Below are 16,260 nucleotides of genomic sequence, written 5' to 3'. Positions count from 1 at the left end.
CCGGCTGTCTTACTCTCCACGCCGAAACACAACAGTGCAAGCACTGTTGCTTCACGGCAGGATTAGCGAGCAAGATGGTGGTAGCAATCCGGGTGGACCTTGCACAAGGTCCTACCATGCTGAGAGTGAGCGTTAGCGTTATAAGTCCCGGGTGTGGTAATAGTTACGAGTGAAAAGCAACAACAAGGTCCAACCACCTGCAGGGCTACTACGAAACTCGAAACTCGAAGTTCGTGTCGTGCGGTCCCTCTGACACTTAGACTATTTAATACGAGAGCGAGAGGGACGGTACGATACGAACTTCGAGTTTCGTAGTAGCCCTGCTGTACCATGATTTTATGTGTTTGCACGTTACGTTACACACTACCACAACACTACACTACAAGTGAAATTGACAACTGTCACAACTGACAGTCTTGCTTGACTTGGTCTTGACAGTGACAGACGCGTAATGAGGTCTATCGCGAATGAATTCGCCGCTAGAGGCGCTAGTGTAGTGTGAGGTCTCCGAAATGTCAAATCTCATAGTTTTTGGGTGAGCTACGCGGGTTTATTTATAATTAGAAATTTTTTGTGAATATTTTGCATTACCTGAAATTAATTATGGCAATTATGCGTTACGGGGCAATGAATGTCTGTGTTTCGAGACAGTTTTGTCTTTCGGAAACTTTTGTCCTCCCTTTTTTCCGAACAAAACGGGACTAAGCAACACTGTGGTGGCTGGATATTTTTATGGTACGGTTTTAAGGTGTTTTAAATATGATTTTAATCTAAACTTTGTTTTAACGCCCGTAATAACAGACTCTGAAAGCCACACTTAAAAACCTCACGCAACAGTGCGCCTTCTAGTGAGACAAAAAACGATAGCCCTCATTGTATTTCGCATCGCACTCGTCTCGCGGCATTTTCTTTGGTAAAAGTAAATTTAATGTTGATGGTGTAAATACCGTGTCATATACACAAGTTGGTTTATTTTGAAAATTGGAGATCCTCACTGACCATATTTAAGATTATTTAATAAGAATATGTGTAAACATCACAAATAAATAATTTCAAACATTTTATGCGTATTTTTAATCATTAAAAAAAGCGTTTTATCCTTGAGTGGTAGATATCTACCTATTTTCCATTTCAAATTCTACCAATTTCTACTAATTTTTGTATCCTGCAGGGCTACTACGAAACTCTAAACTTGAAGTTCGTATCGTGCTGTCCCTTTCGCTCTCGTATTAAATATTAGAAGTGTCAGAGCGACCGCACGAGACGAACTTCGAGTTTCGGAGTTGCCTGCTGTTCTACCGTTTGCCAAAATTGTATACATGTGACAACACACACTGCTGCCAACATTAACATCAGTCATCAGTTCATCAACATCTGCCATTGTTAGAATAATGCATTAGAAATGTACTCTGTGGTGAAGCTACATTTTTTCGTGGTGATAGTTTTTTGTGATAGATAAAATTACTAAAAGAAGAAACTCTTAGTTCGTTACGAGGTATCTTTATTTGGTCTCGCAGTAAATCGTTGATTGACACAATAAAATTTGTTAATCACACATCACACTTCAGGTTGTTCTATGTACGTACATACATAATTAGTCCTCTGTCGCCATTTTGTGCAGTGCTACTAGAATTGTGTAATTCAAGTTGAGCACAGATTTAATTTCGTCGTATGATTTAGATAATCTGTTAAGATGTCTGAGAATACTTCTAAAGACCCTCCTTTACAAACTTTGAGTGGCATGCCACCTAATCATAATCCTTGGATGTATGGTATGTATCACCAATACAATGGTTATCATGGTGGTATGTACCCGCCTTACTACAATCAATACTTCAATCAAATGGGTAATCCAGGAATCGCTAATAATGCAGTTCATCAATTTCAACAAAACAACGGCGTGAAATCGGATTTCGGCGGGCATCAGTGTTCGCCTAAACCGCCACCCCAGCCAAACCCTTTGTTGGGTATGTCACCTCTAGATACAAACCGTCCTTTCTTCAATCAATCACCAATCAGGTTTAATCTGAATGGTAATCGAAAATCTACACCTATCCCTCCAAATGAAAACCCTCTTTTGGGTAATATTGGTGGATCGAAGAAAAAACGGAAAAAGGACAACAAGGTTGATGATATTTATGATCAATTTCCAAGTTCTATGCTACCTCCTCTACCCGACCATCCTCCCCCACTGCCTCCCTGCCCTCCTCCAGATTCTCCCAAACCACCACCACCACCTCCACTAGACATCCCTCTACCTCCCACACTGTTTACTGATGATATCCCTGAGCCACCTGGTGAGCCTCAACAACATTATCAATCTATCAAGGAGCAAGATCCTGATCAGGATGAACAAAATCATACGTCAGATCTTCTAAAGTCTTCCTCTATTTGTCAGTCTTCCGCTGGAACATGGCCCGAGAGCCTTGAAAGATACATAAAAAGGTGTTACGAGAAATGTAAAACTGGTTTTGATCGTGATCAAATTGATATTTGTTTGAAGGGTCGTATTACAGCAGCTGCTAATAAAGACGAAATTTGGACAAGAAATTGGGATGATGAGGCCATTCCTAGTGTTCATAGTGAGCGCAACAACTTGTCTGTTAAGCCTGTTCGTGGCACATTATCATTATATCAAAAATGTGAAAATATATCAGAACACACTAAAGGAAAATCTAGCTTGGGGGGTCGATTTCAGGGGCATAAAAATTCTCCCCAAAGAAGGCGCCGTCAGCATTCTAGTAGGTCAAAATCTAGGAGCCCTTCTAGGAAAAGGCTGAGGTAAGTTTTTAGTTTCCTAGTTATTTTAATTATTTTGTTTTGTATCTATCAAATATGTTAGTTATATTTCATCAATACTTTGTTTTACAGCACTTCTTCTACATCCAGTGATGAAGTAGATGATAAAAGAAATTTTAAGGGCAAAAGCAGACAAAAAGTCAAAGATAGGTTATCATTTGATCATAAGAAACAGGATAAAAACAACAAAAATCAAAAAAAGAAATCTGCCTACAGTCCATTTGTTGTTGAAGATGTACAAGTAAATGCTGAAAAGCTTCTTAAAAGAGCCGAAAGGTTTGGTAACACTAGTGTACCATCTATTGCTAGCTCTGTGCAGGTAAGTTCTAGGAGATCAGAGCCTAGCATCAACAGACCCATCTTACTGGATAATGATGGAGACTATGAAGTTAATAACATGCACATTGTGGGAACTTGCACAGACATCGAAAAGTCTTTCCTAAGGTTAACAAAGGCCCCTGAGGCCTGTGAAGTGAGACCTGTGTCAGTGTTAAGGACTTCTTTAAGAAATGTGAAGGAAAGGTGGATAGACAAACAAGACTACAGATATGCATGTGATCAGCTTAAATCAATAAGACAAGATTTAACAGTAAGTATAAATTTAAAAATGAAATAAGATTATTTGGCTTATTCCAAGTTAGTTGTCCTGTCCACACTCCTTTCTTTGCAGTGCGGACAACTGGAAATTAACCATAATTTTAATTACTTCAGTGACAATAATCTAAATCTTTGTTGTTTGTTTTTTCAGGTGCAAGGTGTACGAGATGGATTTACAGTAGAAGTATATGAAACACATGCACGGATAGCATTAGAAAAAGGTGACCATGAAGAGTTTAATCAGTGTCAGACTCAACTCAAAATGCTTTATAGCGAATTGCCAGACAGTAGGAACAATGCAGCAGAATTCACAGCTTACCGAATTCTATATTATATTTTTACTAAAAATACATTAGGTTGGTATTGTAAATACATATATATTACTATTATTTGCTACTGTTTGATTCTATGACAAATTCTAAATTTAGTATTTGTTTCAGATTTAACTACAATATTTCAGTTTCTCTCAAAAGAAGACAGATTAAATGAATGTATTAAACATGCCCTTGAAACAAGATGTGCATGGGCCACTGGAAATCTACACAAGTTCTTCCTGCTTTACAAAACAGCACCCTTAATGGCTGGCTATTTGATGGATTGGTTTGTGGAGAGAGAAAGAAAACAATATCTCAAATACATCATCAAGTCGTATGTCCTTTTTATATTTTATTTTTATTTCTTGCATTATATCATGATTTATATTTCAAATCTTCATAATCAGAGAATAGCAGTTAGATATCATATAGTATTATAGTAATTGGGTTTACTTGATTTTTTTTGATGTAATGAGTTGCCACTAACAGGTTGAAAGATATTGAGCTAATCCACATTATTCGTTCAAATAACTTTATTTCTGCTTATCTATTTATGTTATATATTATATTATTATGTACGCAATTAAACCTATATTGTATTTCGATCCAATTTATGAAAAGTGTAAACAAAGACGCCATTTATCCGACCACAGACATTCAATCTAGGATCTAGAAGTCCTGGAACCTATTGCAAAATAATTAATCTGTTCAGTAAATCGATTAATTTCATAATTGAATACATCAAAGTATTTTTGCCTATTTTATTATTTAAAATACTTGATTTTATTCCAAAGACTGTTTATTCAATTATAAAAGCAGTACCTATTTTTTAATTTTAAGGAAAATAAAAATCGCTTCTCATCCGCGCATTAATCGATTTTTAAAATGTCAAATTTTCCACCATCTAGGCTAGTCTATGCTACTACAGATTATACACATGTTTCAATTTCAATCAAGAAATAACGTCAGATTTTGACGAAGATTTTTCAAATGAAAAGTAAATATTGAAATAAAGTTAATTTTGGTGAAAAAAGTGATTAGACATTAGTTAAAAATTAACTAAAAGAATTTCCTTGCTCACCCGCGAGCCCGCGATCTTACGATAGCTAAGCTTGTGCAAAATATGCGTGTTCATGCAGTTCCTCCACCTCCACACTGTAAGAACACACACAAATCACAAAAACCCATCTATCACCTCACTACACCACACTGACGCGTTTCGAACTCAACCAGAGCTCATCTTCAGAGCCACCATGCTACCAGTTGTTACACTAACAAACCACAACCACCGTTTTAATTTGTCACTGTAACTCCTCAATTACCAACATATATTTTATCAAACAAAACAAAACTACCCACAAATTATTAATAAATTTTAACCGTCCTTAAAACTACCTTGATTTTTATTTATTTACTGTCAAGGCATGTTTTATTAACTACCATTGCTGAAATTAGATCCAAGCCGTAGCCGTACGAATTATAGATTTGATTCGATCCATTGAGTGTTTATACAAGAATTTTGATGAAATCGGTTTGTTTACACTTTTAATATTGATGGATAGGCATAACGTATAGTAAATTAATTATAATAGTAAGTATATCTAGTTCCATTTGAAAAAAAAAAAACTAATAGCTCTCTTCAGTGCTGTGGCTGTCAACAGTTCTCTGAAAGAAAGCAGTTGCGTCATTTCATTCATTATAGTCAAATCTAATGAGATCTAAATATAATGGCAATTAAGCCAAATCCTCTGGCTGTCTTTGTTTATCACATCACATTCAGTAAGGCCAAGATGAACTATTTACCGTGAATGAATATACCATGAATGTTAAAAGCACTGACCTCTAAGATCCAGACTTTAACAGTTATAAACCGTACGTGGTATCTGGTTAATCCGTTGGCTAATACCCAATGAGATTCGAAAATAAATTGGCTCTAACTCCATAGCAGTAAGGTGCGATACCCCTCGGTACGCGAGAATACTTATTGTTCCCAGTTTTTATATTCTTTTATTACACGCGAAAAAAATAACTTTTGAATTTAGAATGATTTAGTAGATTTTGCGAAAAATTGAGAATAACATTTTTGTTATACATTTGATATTTATTAGCTTGATCATTGATAAATGCTTAATTATTTTGGCCGCATGCGTATTTTATGGATATCCCGGCCTAAATAATACTAATATTAATCCATACTAATATTTTAAATGCGAAAGTGTATGTATGTTTGTCCGTTTTTCACGTCGAAATGGAATCGACGTGATTTTTGGCATAGAGATAGTTTATGGGCCAGAGAGTGACTTAGGCTACTTTATATCCCGGAAAAATGCAGTTCCCGAGGGAACAGCGCGCGATAACCGAATTCCACGCGAGCGAAGCCGCAGGCAAAAACTAGTATTAATTATAAAATCAATATTATCGACTTCGAAGTTTAGTAAATGATTTCATTATACTACTGATACTATTCATTACTTTACAATGGGGTTGTTCATGAAATGAGAGCCTAGAGGCCTTGTTTTCATCGTACCTACATCAATCTGGAAGATCAGAAGCGAATTTCACTTGGACAGTCAGTCGAGTACAAAAAGATCGATATGACCGAAGTTACAAAAATATGTATATGTTACGACTTTATTGACTGAACGAACATTAAGGTCGTGCATACATAGGCATTATTTTAATGTAACTTTACTTCAACTCTAAATGCATAATATCTCTCTAAATCTCTCACTTTCTTTTAAACTCGCCAACTACCTTTATCCCGCGGGTTTGCTCCCGTGGAAGAATAAAAATTTGAGATTTTCAGAAATTTCGGCAAATCCTTTTCAAGTGAACCTCTCTTATCCTCAAGTCAAATTTCAATTCTCTAGCTCGGCTCGAGCCGTTTAGGCTATGCGTTGTTTGTTAGTCTACTCAGTTCGTCACGTTACATTTTTATAGGTACAGACGGGGTTGATCAATGTCTATAATATTTTTCACCTCTGATGACTGTGACGTTTCGTGTTTGACAGTTTTAGTACTTATACTAGTATTAGTACTTGTAGTAGTACTTTTACTATTACAAGTTGCATTATATTTAAAAAAATAATATTTTTCTGTCCACCGGGCCACTGTTTTCTCATTCTCGCTCGAAATAATCCCTCAAACGAATTACAAACTCCCGACTCTGGGAGTTCAAAACAGTATTTTTAACGAGAAACAGTAACAAAAGTCAACAACAATAATAACAGAAATGAACAATAACAAAATACAATGCAAAGAAAGCAACGGAAACTCAACTCTTAAGGGCAACACACACAGAAAGCGTGCGCGGGTCGGGTCGTGTCCGCCGCGTGAGCCGCGCGGTTCGTTGTATTCACACAGAGAGCGGGTCGGACCCGCGACGGGCCCGCGGCGGCTATCAATGTTGCCAGTTTAGTGACTTAGTCCCTAGAAGTGACGACTTTTGCTTAAATTTTAACGACCGCAAAAAAGTTTTGACGACAGAAATGGTTTAAGTATCTGGCGACTTTTGGAGTACAAATTAAAACAGTTCTAGAATCAATAATAGATACGACATTTTTGTCAACTCGACACAGAATTATACAGTGCCGCGAGATATATGTGGAAAACGACAAACGCGCTTGCGCACCAAGGTCAAACTTTATTTACTTACTTAATTAATAGTACATTACTGCAGAGGCCATGAAGTAAGGGATTGATGGACGAGTTCGGGGTAGACGGCCGAGACGTAGACGAGGCCGGATAAAACGAGTCCAGCAATCCCTGTTCTGGCCGAGGCTTGTATAGTGCTTTTCTCAAACAATGTGAGGAAATATTTCATCCATCCATCCATCCATCCAATCGCATCGCATCGCTTCGCATCGCATCGCATCGCATCGCTTCGCATCGCATCGCATCGCTTCGCTTCGCATCGCATCGCATCGCATCGCATCGCATCGCATCGCTTGGCATCGCTTGGCATCGCTTGGCACCGCTTGGCACCGCTTGGCACCGCTTGGCACCGCTTGGCACCGCTTGGCACCGCTTGGCACCGCTTGGCACCGCTTGGCACCGCTTGGCACCGCTTGGCACCGCTTGGCACCGCTTGGCACCGCTTGGCAGCACTTGGCACCGCTTGGCACCGCTTGGCACCGCTTGGCACCGCTTGGCACCGCTTGGCACCGCTTGGCAGCGCTTGGCACCGCTTGGCAGCGCTTTGCACCGCTTGGCAGCGCTTGGCACCGCTTGGCACCGCTTGGCACCGCTTGGCACCGCTTGGCACCGCTTGGCACCGCTTGGCACCGCTTGGCACCGCTTGGCACCGCTTGGCACCGCTTGGCACCGCTTGGCATCGCTTCGCATCGCTTCGCATCGTATCGCATCGCATCGCATCGCATCGCATCGCAGTATCGCAAATGCTTATAGAGTAGTGGTGGTTGGCTGTTCGTAATTTTTCCTTTGTCAGTTTAATGTTAGTAAGTAAAATTAAAAAGTTAGAGCAGCGGACAATAATGGATTTTCATACATACTTCATGGCCTAGGCCAAGAAGTTATGTAGGGAGGTGGTAGGGAGCCATAAATGAGAAACTTCATGTCTCCATTTCGTGACATTAACGCATACATTTCCGAGCATGTTTGAGAAAATCTAATTTATGTAATGATGGGCGATGGATGAAATTTTTAAAAGTGGCTGATTTTTTTTTATAGACAGGAATAAGCTTATACTAGTCAATGGAAAAAATAACAGATTTTTCTGTAGTAGGTACCTACCAATTAATTAAAAAAATAAAATAAATAAATTTTATTCTCGCCAAAATTAACTAGCTACTGCGCATGAATACGGTTTTTAGGGTTCCGTAGCCAAAAGGCAAAAACGGAACCCTTATAGTTTCGCCATGTCTGTCTGTCTGTCAGTCTGTCTGTCCGTCCGCGGCTTTGCTCAGGGACTATCAATGCTTCAAAGCTGTAATTTTACATGGATATACTTATTATGAAAACTATCCCGACAAAATAGTACAATGAAAAATTAAAAAAAAATATATTTTGGGTACCTCCCATAGAAGTAAAGTAAGGGTTTTTTTTTCTTTTCCAACCCTATAGTGTAGGGTCTTTTAAATTAAAAGCATTAGGGGGTTACTAAGACGATTTTTCGATTCAGTATTTTTTTTGCGAAATATTCAAATTTAAAGTAAACATTTTCATTAAAAACGAGTTTTAGGGGTTTTTAACTTAAGCTTTAGGGATAAATATTTTTGAGAGTTGGTAACACTGCGCTCGGCTCGCGCTGTTTGTGACGACGGGCGACGGGCGCGGGCCCGCGCACGACCCGCGCCCGCGCCCGCGTTCTGTGTGAAGGCGTCCATATACCGCCATGCAAATACGCCCGTCGCGGGCCCGCGCACGACCCGCGCCCGCTCTCTGTGTGTGTTGCCCTTTAGACAAGGCAGGCGCACTCGTATTGACAGTGATACTGACAAGCACTGGCCACAAGAGGCGCAACACAAGATGGCTGTGGCCGTGTTCCAAATAGCCGCGTTTATAAAATCTTGCAAGTCTTGTTTAAAAATTTAAATTCTTTGTGTTCATTGATATTGAATATTGAACCGCGGCAATTGCCCATAATGTTGTGTCAACTTGTGTCACGTCACTACTCTGTTCCGTTTCACACATTGCGTCACTTAAAAAAAAAATATATTTTTCTATCGTATTCGATGGAGTCTTTTCAATGGACACTGATATTGCTATATATTTTTAAAAAGTACAGTTTTAATTTTTTTGATTATTTTGCAAACATAGTATGCGTAATTCGGAGTCACGTTTCAAGTGTCACAGAACTCATCATGGGTGAAAAATACAAGTTGTGCAAATACGGTATTTGACAACTGAATTTGTTCTATACTTTTTTAACATTTTTTTGCTTGACGATTGAATTGTGATTTTTTGAAAAATCATATCTGAAAACGTTTTTATCATGGCACTACTTTTTTGATTTCCGATAATTTAGAAAGGCTGCTCACTTCATTGATAATATCTACTTAGGTACTACTGAACTTTTTAGCTAATTTATATATAGCTAAAAAGTTCAGTAGTACCTAAGTACATATATACTGTGTTTTTTACTTTGACTAAATAGTTTTTTTTTATAGAGAATGCAGTTATTGTTAAAGGTTAATTCTTTTGCTACTAAATTGTGTTAATTAAAACACTTAGTTACGGACTTTAACACGTCGGTTGATTTAGGCACGCACACGTGTGCCTAAGGAAACCTATCCGCAAATGCGGCTAGGCGCACTCAGTGAGTGTGTCATCGCAGTTAATAAATAATGTTTTGCTAGTATTTTATCGGAAACGTTCGTATTTATCTTTGTTTCTCAACTACCTTACTGAAGTTTACTAAAGCTAATCGAGAAAAAAGATAAATACGAACTTATGCGAAAAAATATGATGTAAAAACGTTATTCAATAGATATACAGATCTTGTTTTAGTGAGCATAATTAACTATCGTAATACTTGATTGATCTTTGAAACAGTGGGTAAGAGCTATAGGCCACTATGTCTTGGACGAATTATTTAATTCATTTCACCTGTTACCAAAGTTAACGGAAATCAAAAATAATACGTGGTATAATTTATATAATTACATCAGATAAGACACATATACTTAACTGTAAAAAGACAACTTACATGATTACTGTTACATAAGTTTTTTTTTTACCTTTTCAACGTTACATCAAATACAAAGTGCAAAGTGACAGACGAGTGCAGTGCATGTAATGTTGCCTTTCTGTTACAAAATTAAGCTTAAAAACAGTTTTGTTTATTGTGGACAGTTACGTATAAAAGGGATCGAGATACATTTTGAGTCTAGAGAAATAGTCATAGTTGACAGAAATCCATGTGGATGTAACGTTGAAAAAACTTAATAATTTACTGTCTTGAAATTCCCAGCTAAGCTGGGCGTGTTAAAATAATATTTTCTTATGTGTGCAGCTACAGACAAAGTGTTCCTGTGGATTTCATCGTTCGGGAGCTGGCGTTTGAGTCGAGTTCTAAGGCCTTTGAGTTCTTGAATCAATTTCCACTCTTGTACACGGACAGCGATCAGACTCAGATAGATTGCAAGTCCAGCTTCCAAACAGTAGCCAGTATATAACATTTTGTTTTTGATAGCCGTCCTGTATTGATAGCATATTCTTGCGTGGTGATGTAACCCACCTGGTCGCAAGTGTCAACACGGCGGATGTAATCCTGAATCATGTTATTCACCTTAATTTTGATCAGCTTTACTAGGATGAGGCGGCAAAACAACTAGCACACTACTTTAATTTATTCAGCAGAAGAGAGAGATCAATCGCAATAGCAGTGGAGATGAAGATACAACATTCAAATGAAGTTTCAAGCAGGCGTCTAATACTGCAAAATGAGAGGTTTTGGTGTCTGAACACAAACAATACAGTGCTGTTGAGTGACTTTTAAAAGCAAAAAGACTTTTCGTGTTAATAATAAAAGGACTATATGTGTTGTATTGTTTTGTCCTATTTTTTGTAAATATTGTAAATGTTTTATGCTCCATTCCACTTTTAATTTTTTAAAAGAATAAATAGAATGCATGCACTCTGGTTGTCGTCATATTTATGTGTTTGTAATACATGATTCGTTTTATATGCATATGCATTTTATTTGCACCCTTAATCTTTAAATACTTAATATGTACTATCAAGATGGCTTAACAGGTTCCCTGTCCCGAACCAATGTGCAGCGTTCTTTGGAACGATAAACTAACGTAATAATATCCCTAATGTAATGTCCCCATAGTAATTTTCATTGGTTATCTAAATGCGGTTCAAGAATAAAAATAATATAATCTTGTGTGTATAAATAAAAAAGAATCTTAAAATGTGTTGCTAAGCGCAAAACTCGGGAACGGCTGGACCGATTTTGCTAATAATTTTTTGTTGTGTTCGTTATTGCCAGGATAAGGTTTTTATGGAAGAAAAATTGGCGAAGGTGAAGCTGCGGGCAACAGCTAGTACGTAATAAAATTTATTATTTATCGAAAGAACAACTGCATTATTTATATCACTGACCATGAGGCACATGTGCTTCATGGACGTACCAGTGAAGCTACGCATGAGGCACACCTACCTCATGGGACAGGGAACCTGTTAAAAAATATACACTTTCATACATTTATGAAGAACCTTTTTTATGGTGCACTGGCTGTGAATGCTGTGATAGCAAAATGCATACACAAGATAAATACTCTTTGTTTTAGTAACAGGAATTAAAATAACAATTCAATAAAAACAATTACTTAAAATTAGTTAAATCTATGCAATATCACTTAGTTATCAAGTTAGAATTTATACTAAATATGGAATGGCGATTTATCAGATCAAGATTCATTCATTTGGTTATAGGTACAATTAGGTCTGTTAAAAATGTGGCAGACAAACTTTACCAGCAAATAGCTCAGATATTACAGTAATCCATAGTGAAAGAACAAAGAGTATGTACGATATTCCAACTTGATGGCTGTTTGGCAGCTGATACGGCTGGCCTCCTATTTCGTCAACATGGAACCCCATCGGGAAAATTACGGCAGCCAAGCAGAAAACAACCACTGAAAATTAAATATTATATTTGAGTAACTTTTAATATCCACAATAATACTGTTTAGGTACACGTAATCTTACTAATATTATAAATGTGAAAGTTTGTGAGTAAGTATGTTTTTTACTTCTTCACGCTGAAACGTTTGGACGGATTTAGGTGCATTTTTAGAGGGATAAAATCTCTAAATAACAACCGCTGGAATGAAATTTGGTATGTATGTTTTCATCCCGATTTCCACGGGACAGGGATAAAGTCTCGAACTAATAATCGCTGGGTTTAGAATCATGAAATTTGGCATGGAAATAGAAAAAAATAGAAATTCGTGACAAAGTAGCGTAGCATAACAAATAGATATTAAAAATTTAACAGCCTTATTCATAAAAAGTTAGAGCCTCCTTGAAGGCTCCTTGAAGGCCCGATGCTAAAAAACATGATTCATAAACGTCTGTTAGCGCTAATCAGTCGATCAAGGCTCTGCTAAAGTTAGAGGACCGTAGACCCTCCTTTATCTCCCTGCTAAGTCACAAAATGGCCGCCACAAGTTTGAACAGCTGACTTTGACAAGAGCAAAAAACCATACCGAAGATATTTATAGTGAAGGCAGGGCTACGCAGATTAAAAAAAAAAACTGGAAAATTTATTTTCAGGAATTTGTATTTAAAAATCCTCTAAATTAGCAACAATAATATTAACAATAAATATGAAAAAAAATAGGATGATTAACATAATTATGGCTTTTTGCACAACATAAACATGCGGATCGGAAATGGCGGGAAAACAAACATCTCGCTTTTTATTTTTTTTCCTGCTAATTTGCTGTCACTGCTGTCAATTTTTTTTTTAATTATCGATTAGGCCATTTTTTGTCTTTGATTTGTCAAGGTGGCCAACATAACGCGTCTAATCCGTCTATCAGCAGCTCAACAACTAGCAGACTGCTAGCAAGTGTTTATGAATCATACTTCTTGACAACCGTCTATTAAGCTTAATCAGTCTGCTAAGTAACAGACCGATCAAACCTCAATAAAGATTTTTTTATGAATAAGGCTGTAAGAATTTAAGATTTTTTTTTGTTTTAATTTAACGTCAATGAAACCCAGGATGTAATTTTAGGGCTTTTTTTATTCAACTGGATGCAAACGAGCAAGTGGGTCTCCTGATAAGAGATCACCACCGCCCATAGACACCTGCAACACCAGGGGGATTGCAGATGAGTTGCCAATCTAGAGGCCTAAGATGGGATACCTCAAGTGCCAGTAATTTCACCGGCTGTCTTACTCTCCACGCCGAAACACAACAGTGCAAGCACTGCTGTTTCACGGCAGGATTAGCGAGCAAGATGGTGGTAGCAATCTGGGCGGACCTTGCACAAGGTCCTACACCACCCGCAAAATGATGAGATGTTTATTAAATATATAAAAATCTGTTTACACATAAACACACCCAATAGAATTACTTTTTTAAGCAAGATGGGGATTATAGTCAGGTCCATACTAAGATTTCTTCTTGGAATCCTGCAGTTTTGCACTGTCCGTGCCAATCATTGGTTATCATTATAGTAATTCTGTGCAACTCACTTAGTATGTTAAATTACGTAACATTTTTTTTAGTCCCTGCAAGAGATGCTAATACAAAATTGATTAATATTGTTTACTACTAGGGCCCGGAATTTTGCGTGCGGCTATTGAGAGATTGCAGGGAGAGAGCACCGCTTTTTATTGATGTTCTCGATAAATGGATATTTTTTTTTAAATTTATGTTGTAACTTTAATACATAACTGTAAATATATTTTTGCTTGGAATATTATTATAAAATACTTTATATTGGCTATGGTAAGAACTGTAGGAATACAAAATTAATATTTTATCCTTTATTTTATCAAAGGGAGGCAATCAAGCTACCTAACGTTAAATGATCTCCGAGGGATGTTTTCTCAAGTTATGAAATATAAAAGTGTAATTCGTAATTATAGTAACTTCACTAAAGCAATTTAAACGGATTGAACTTTCCAATATTTCAAACTTTTTTCATCATTGACTGCTGAAAAAAGTACATATCATCGGAAAGTTTGAGGTTTTGTTCATAAAAACAAATTTAAAAACTATTGATTTGTCGATAACATCGCTAAAAAGTGGTGCTCTCTCCCTACAATCTGTCAATAGCCGCACGCAAAATTCCGGGCCTTATTTACTACAAAGGAATAATTTAAAAGCTAATCATTATTGTAAAAGGAGCAATGTGAAATGTTTGTGGTTGATATTTAATACCTTAAATGAGCAATTCTTTAATATACAATCAGAATCTTGGAAATGGCTGCAATGATTTTGATGAAATTTGGTATGTAGGGGTTTTTACAATGAGAAATCGATCTAGCTTGGTCTTATCTCTGGAAAAACGCTTATTATCGAGTTTTAGCACGAGCATTGCCAAGGTGCTATGCATTATCCCTGACAATGGGTTAAAGAAACTAGGATTTATAGTGAAGATACCTATTAGATTTTTATCTTTCATAAGTTGGTAAACAAAACCTGCTTTCTAGTCCTGCTTGCTTCAAATAAAATGTTTCAGATAAACATAAAAGAAAAAAGATAGTCTTAAATTTTGTATAGATCCAACATTATTTGTGTGCAGCATACAAATGGTTACAAATGAGGTACTTACTTGCAGCAAATCCAACCCATCTGGCATATGGGATGACATTGCGGTCAAAATGACTTGAAGCCAACAAAATAACAGTAGTAGTAATGCAAATACATCCTATAAAGATGCAAATAAGTGCCAGAAGCCACTCTGGTTGTAGATCTGGAGTGAAGCACACCTGAGGTCTATTGTAGAGAGTGACACAGGACCACATCAGTCCAAGTCTAGTGTCCCCTGTTAACAAAGTACAATTTCTATACATACTAACTATTTCATTAATATATTAATCTAGACCAAGGGCAATTCCGTCAAACAGAAGCTAGGGTAGACAGAAATAAATAGTTAATTTCTTACATTTCCAATTAGTGAGACATTTAGTTGTTGACAACTAGAGATCTTGATCTTAATAAGTTTCGATATTAGCCAAATACTTTCAGATGTTGTATTTTCAAGCAATCAGTTTGAAACAATGGTACTAAATCATCATCATCATCATCCCAGCCTATATACGTCCCACTGCTGGGCACAGGCCTCCTCTCAGAACAAGAGGGCTTGGGCCGTAGTTCCCACGCGGGCCCAGTGCGGATTGGGAACTTCACACGCACCATTGGATTGCTTCGCAGGTTTGTGCAGGTTTCCTCACGATGTACTAAATAATTATGTGTATTTACCTCCAACATCAGTTATTATCCAATCTGGCATTGCAAGGCTGACTATTGCAAATACATCAGCGGCCATGAACAAGGTTCCCGATATTACAGTTAGCTTATCCATTTTTGCTGCTGTTGTTTTTAAGTAAGGTATTTAAATATTATTCAGCACATTTTTTGGCACTAAAAATATTGTTATTATTTCTATTACGGTGATATGAGATAAGTAAAATTTGTTTTCGTTCTGTGGAATCGCACTTTTGGATCAAAGACTACAGTATGTTTTTGATCTTTCTTGGATCGGACTTCATCGGACGGCGATGACAGACAGTGACAGTCAGTGTTGCCAGTTGCCAACGATTCGAAACCTGCAGGACTACTCCGAAACTCGAAACTCGAAGTTCGTGTCGTGCGGTCCCTTTGACACTTATACTATTTAATACGAGAGCGAGAGGGACCGCACGACACGAACTTCGAGTTTCGAATTTCAATATCGCAATTTTTCACAGCTTGATTAGCCTAATGTAGGCAAACTTGAACCGAGGTCGCCTGAATAAGTAGCATGTGTTATTCCAGATCAGGTATCAAATTTCATAACTATAAGGGGCTGTAAGATTAGTAAGATAACAAAATATTAGAATGGAACCCTACACTGCGCTT

General features: G+C 37.3%; 2 protein-coding genes across 2 annotated transcripts; one reads left to right on the top strand and one right to left on the bottom strand.

Moving 5' to 3' along the window:
• The first annotated feature begins 1,371 nt into the window (after positions 1 to 1,371).
• On the top strand, positions 1,372 to 11,359 carry LOC141430387 (leukocyte receptor cluster member 8). The gene is made up of 5 exons (XM_074091065.1): positions 1,372 to 2,781; positions 2,872 to 3,388; positions 3,548 to 3,752; positions 3,837 to 4,044; positions 10,684 to 11,359. The coding sequence occupies exons 1-5, from the start codon at positions 1,694 to 1,696 to the stop codon at positions 10,844 to 10,846; spliced, it is 2,181 nt and encodes a 726-aa protein (XP_073947166.1). The 5' UTR covers positions 1,372 to 1,693; the 3' UTR covers positions 10,847 to 11,359.
• Positions 6,761 to 15,921, bottom strand: LOC141430390 (uncharacterized protein C16orf52 homolog A-like). Its single transcript, XM_074091075.1, has 3 exons — positions 15,622 to 15,921; positions 14,972 to 15,184; positions 6,761 to 12,316 (listed from the first exon to the last, which is right to left on the bottom strand). Exons 1-3 carry the CDS (start codon positions 15,722 to 15,724, stop codon positions 12,129 to 12,131), a joined length of 504 nt encoding a protein of 167 aa, XP_073947176.1. The 5' UTR covers positions 15,725 to 15,921; the 3' UTR covers positions 6,761 to 12,128.
• Positions 15,922 to 16,260: the final 339 nt, after the last annotated feature.

The sequence above is a fragment of the Choristoneura fumiferana genome, chromosome 8, assembly GCF_025370935.1.
Source record: "Choristoneura fumiferana chromosome 8, NRCan_CFum_1, whole genome shotgun sequence".
Classification (NCBI taxonomy): Eukaryota; Metazoa; Arthropoda; class Insecta; order Lepidoptera; family Tortricidae; genus Choristoneura; species Choristoneura fumiferana.
This window is presented reverse-complemented; position numbering and strand designations above follow the sequence as displayed.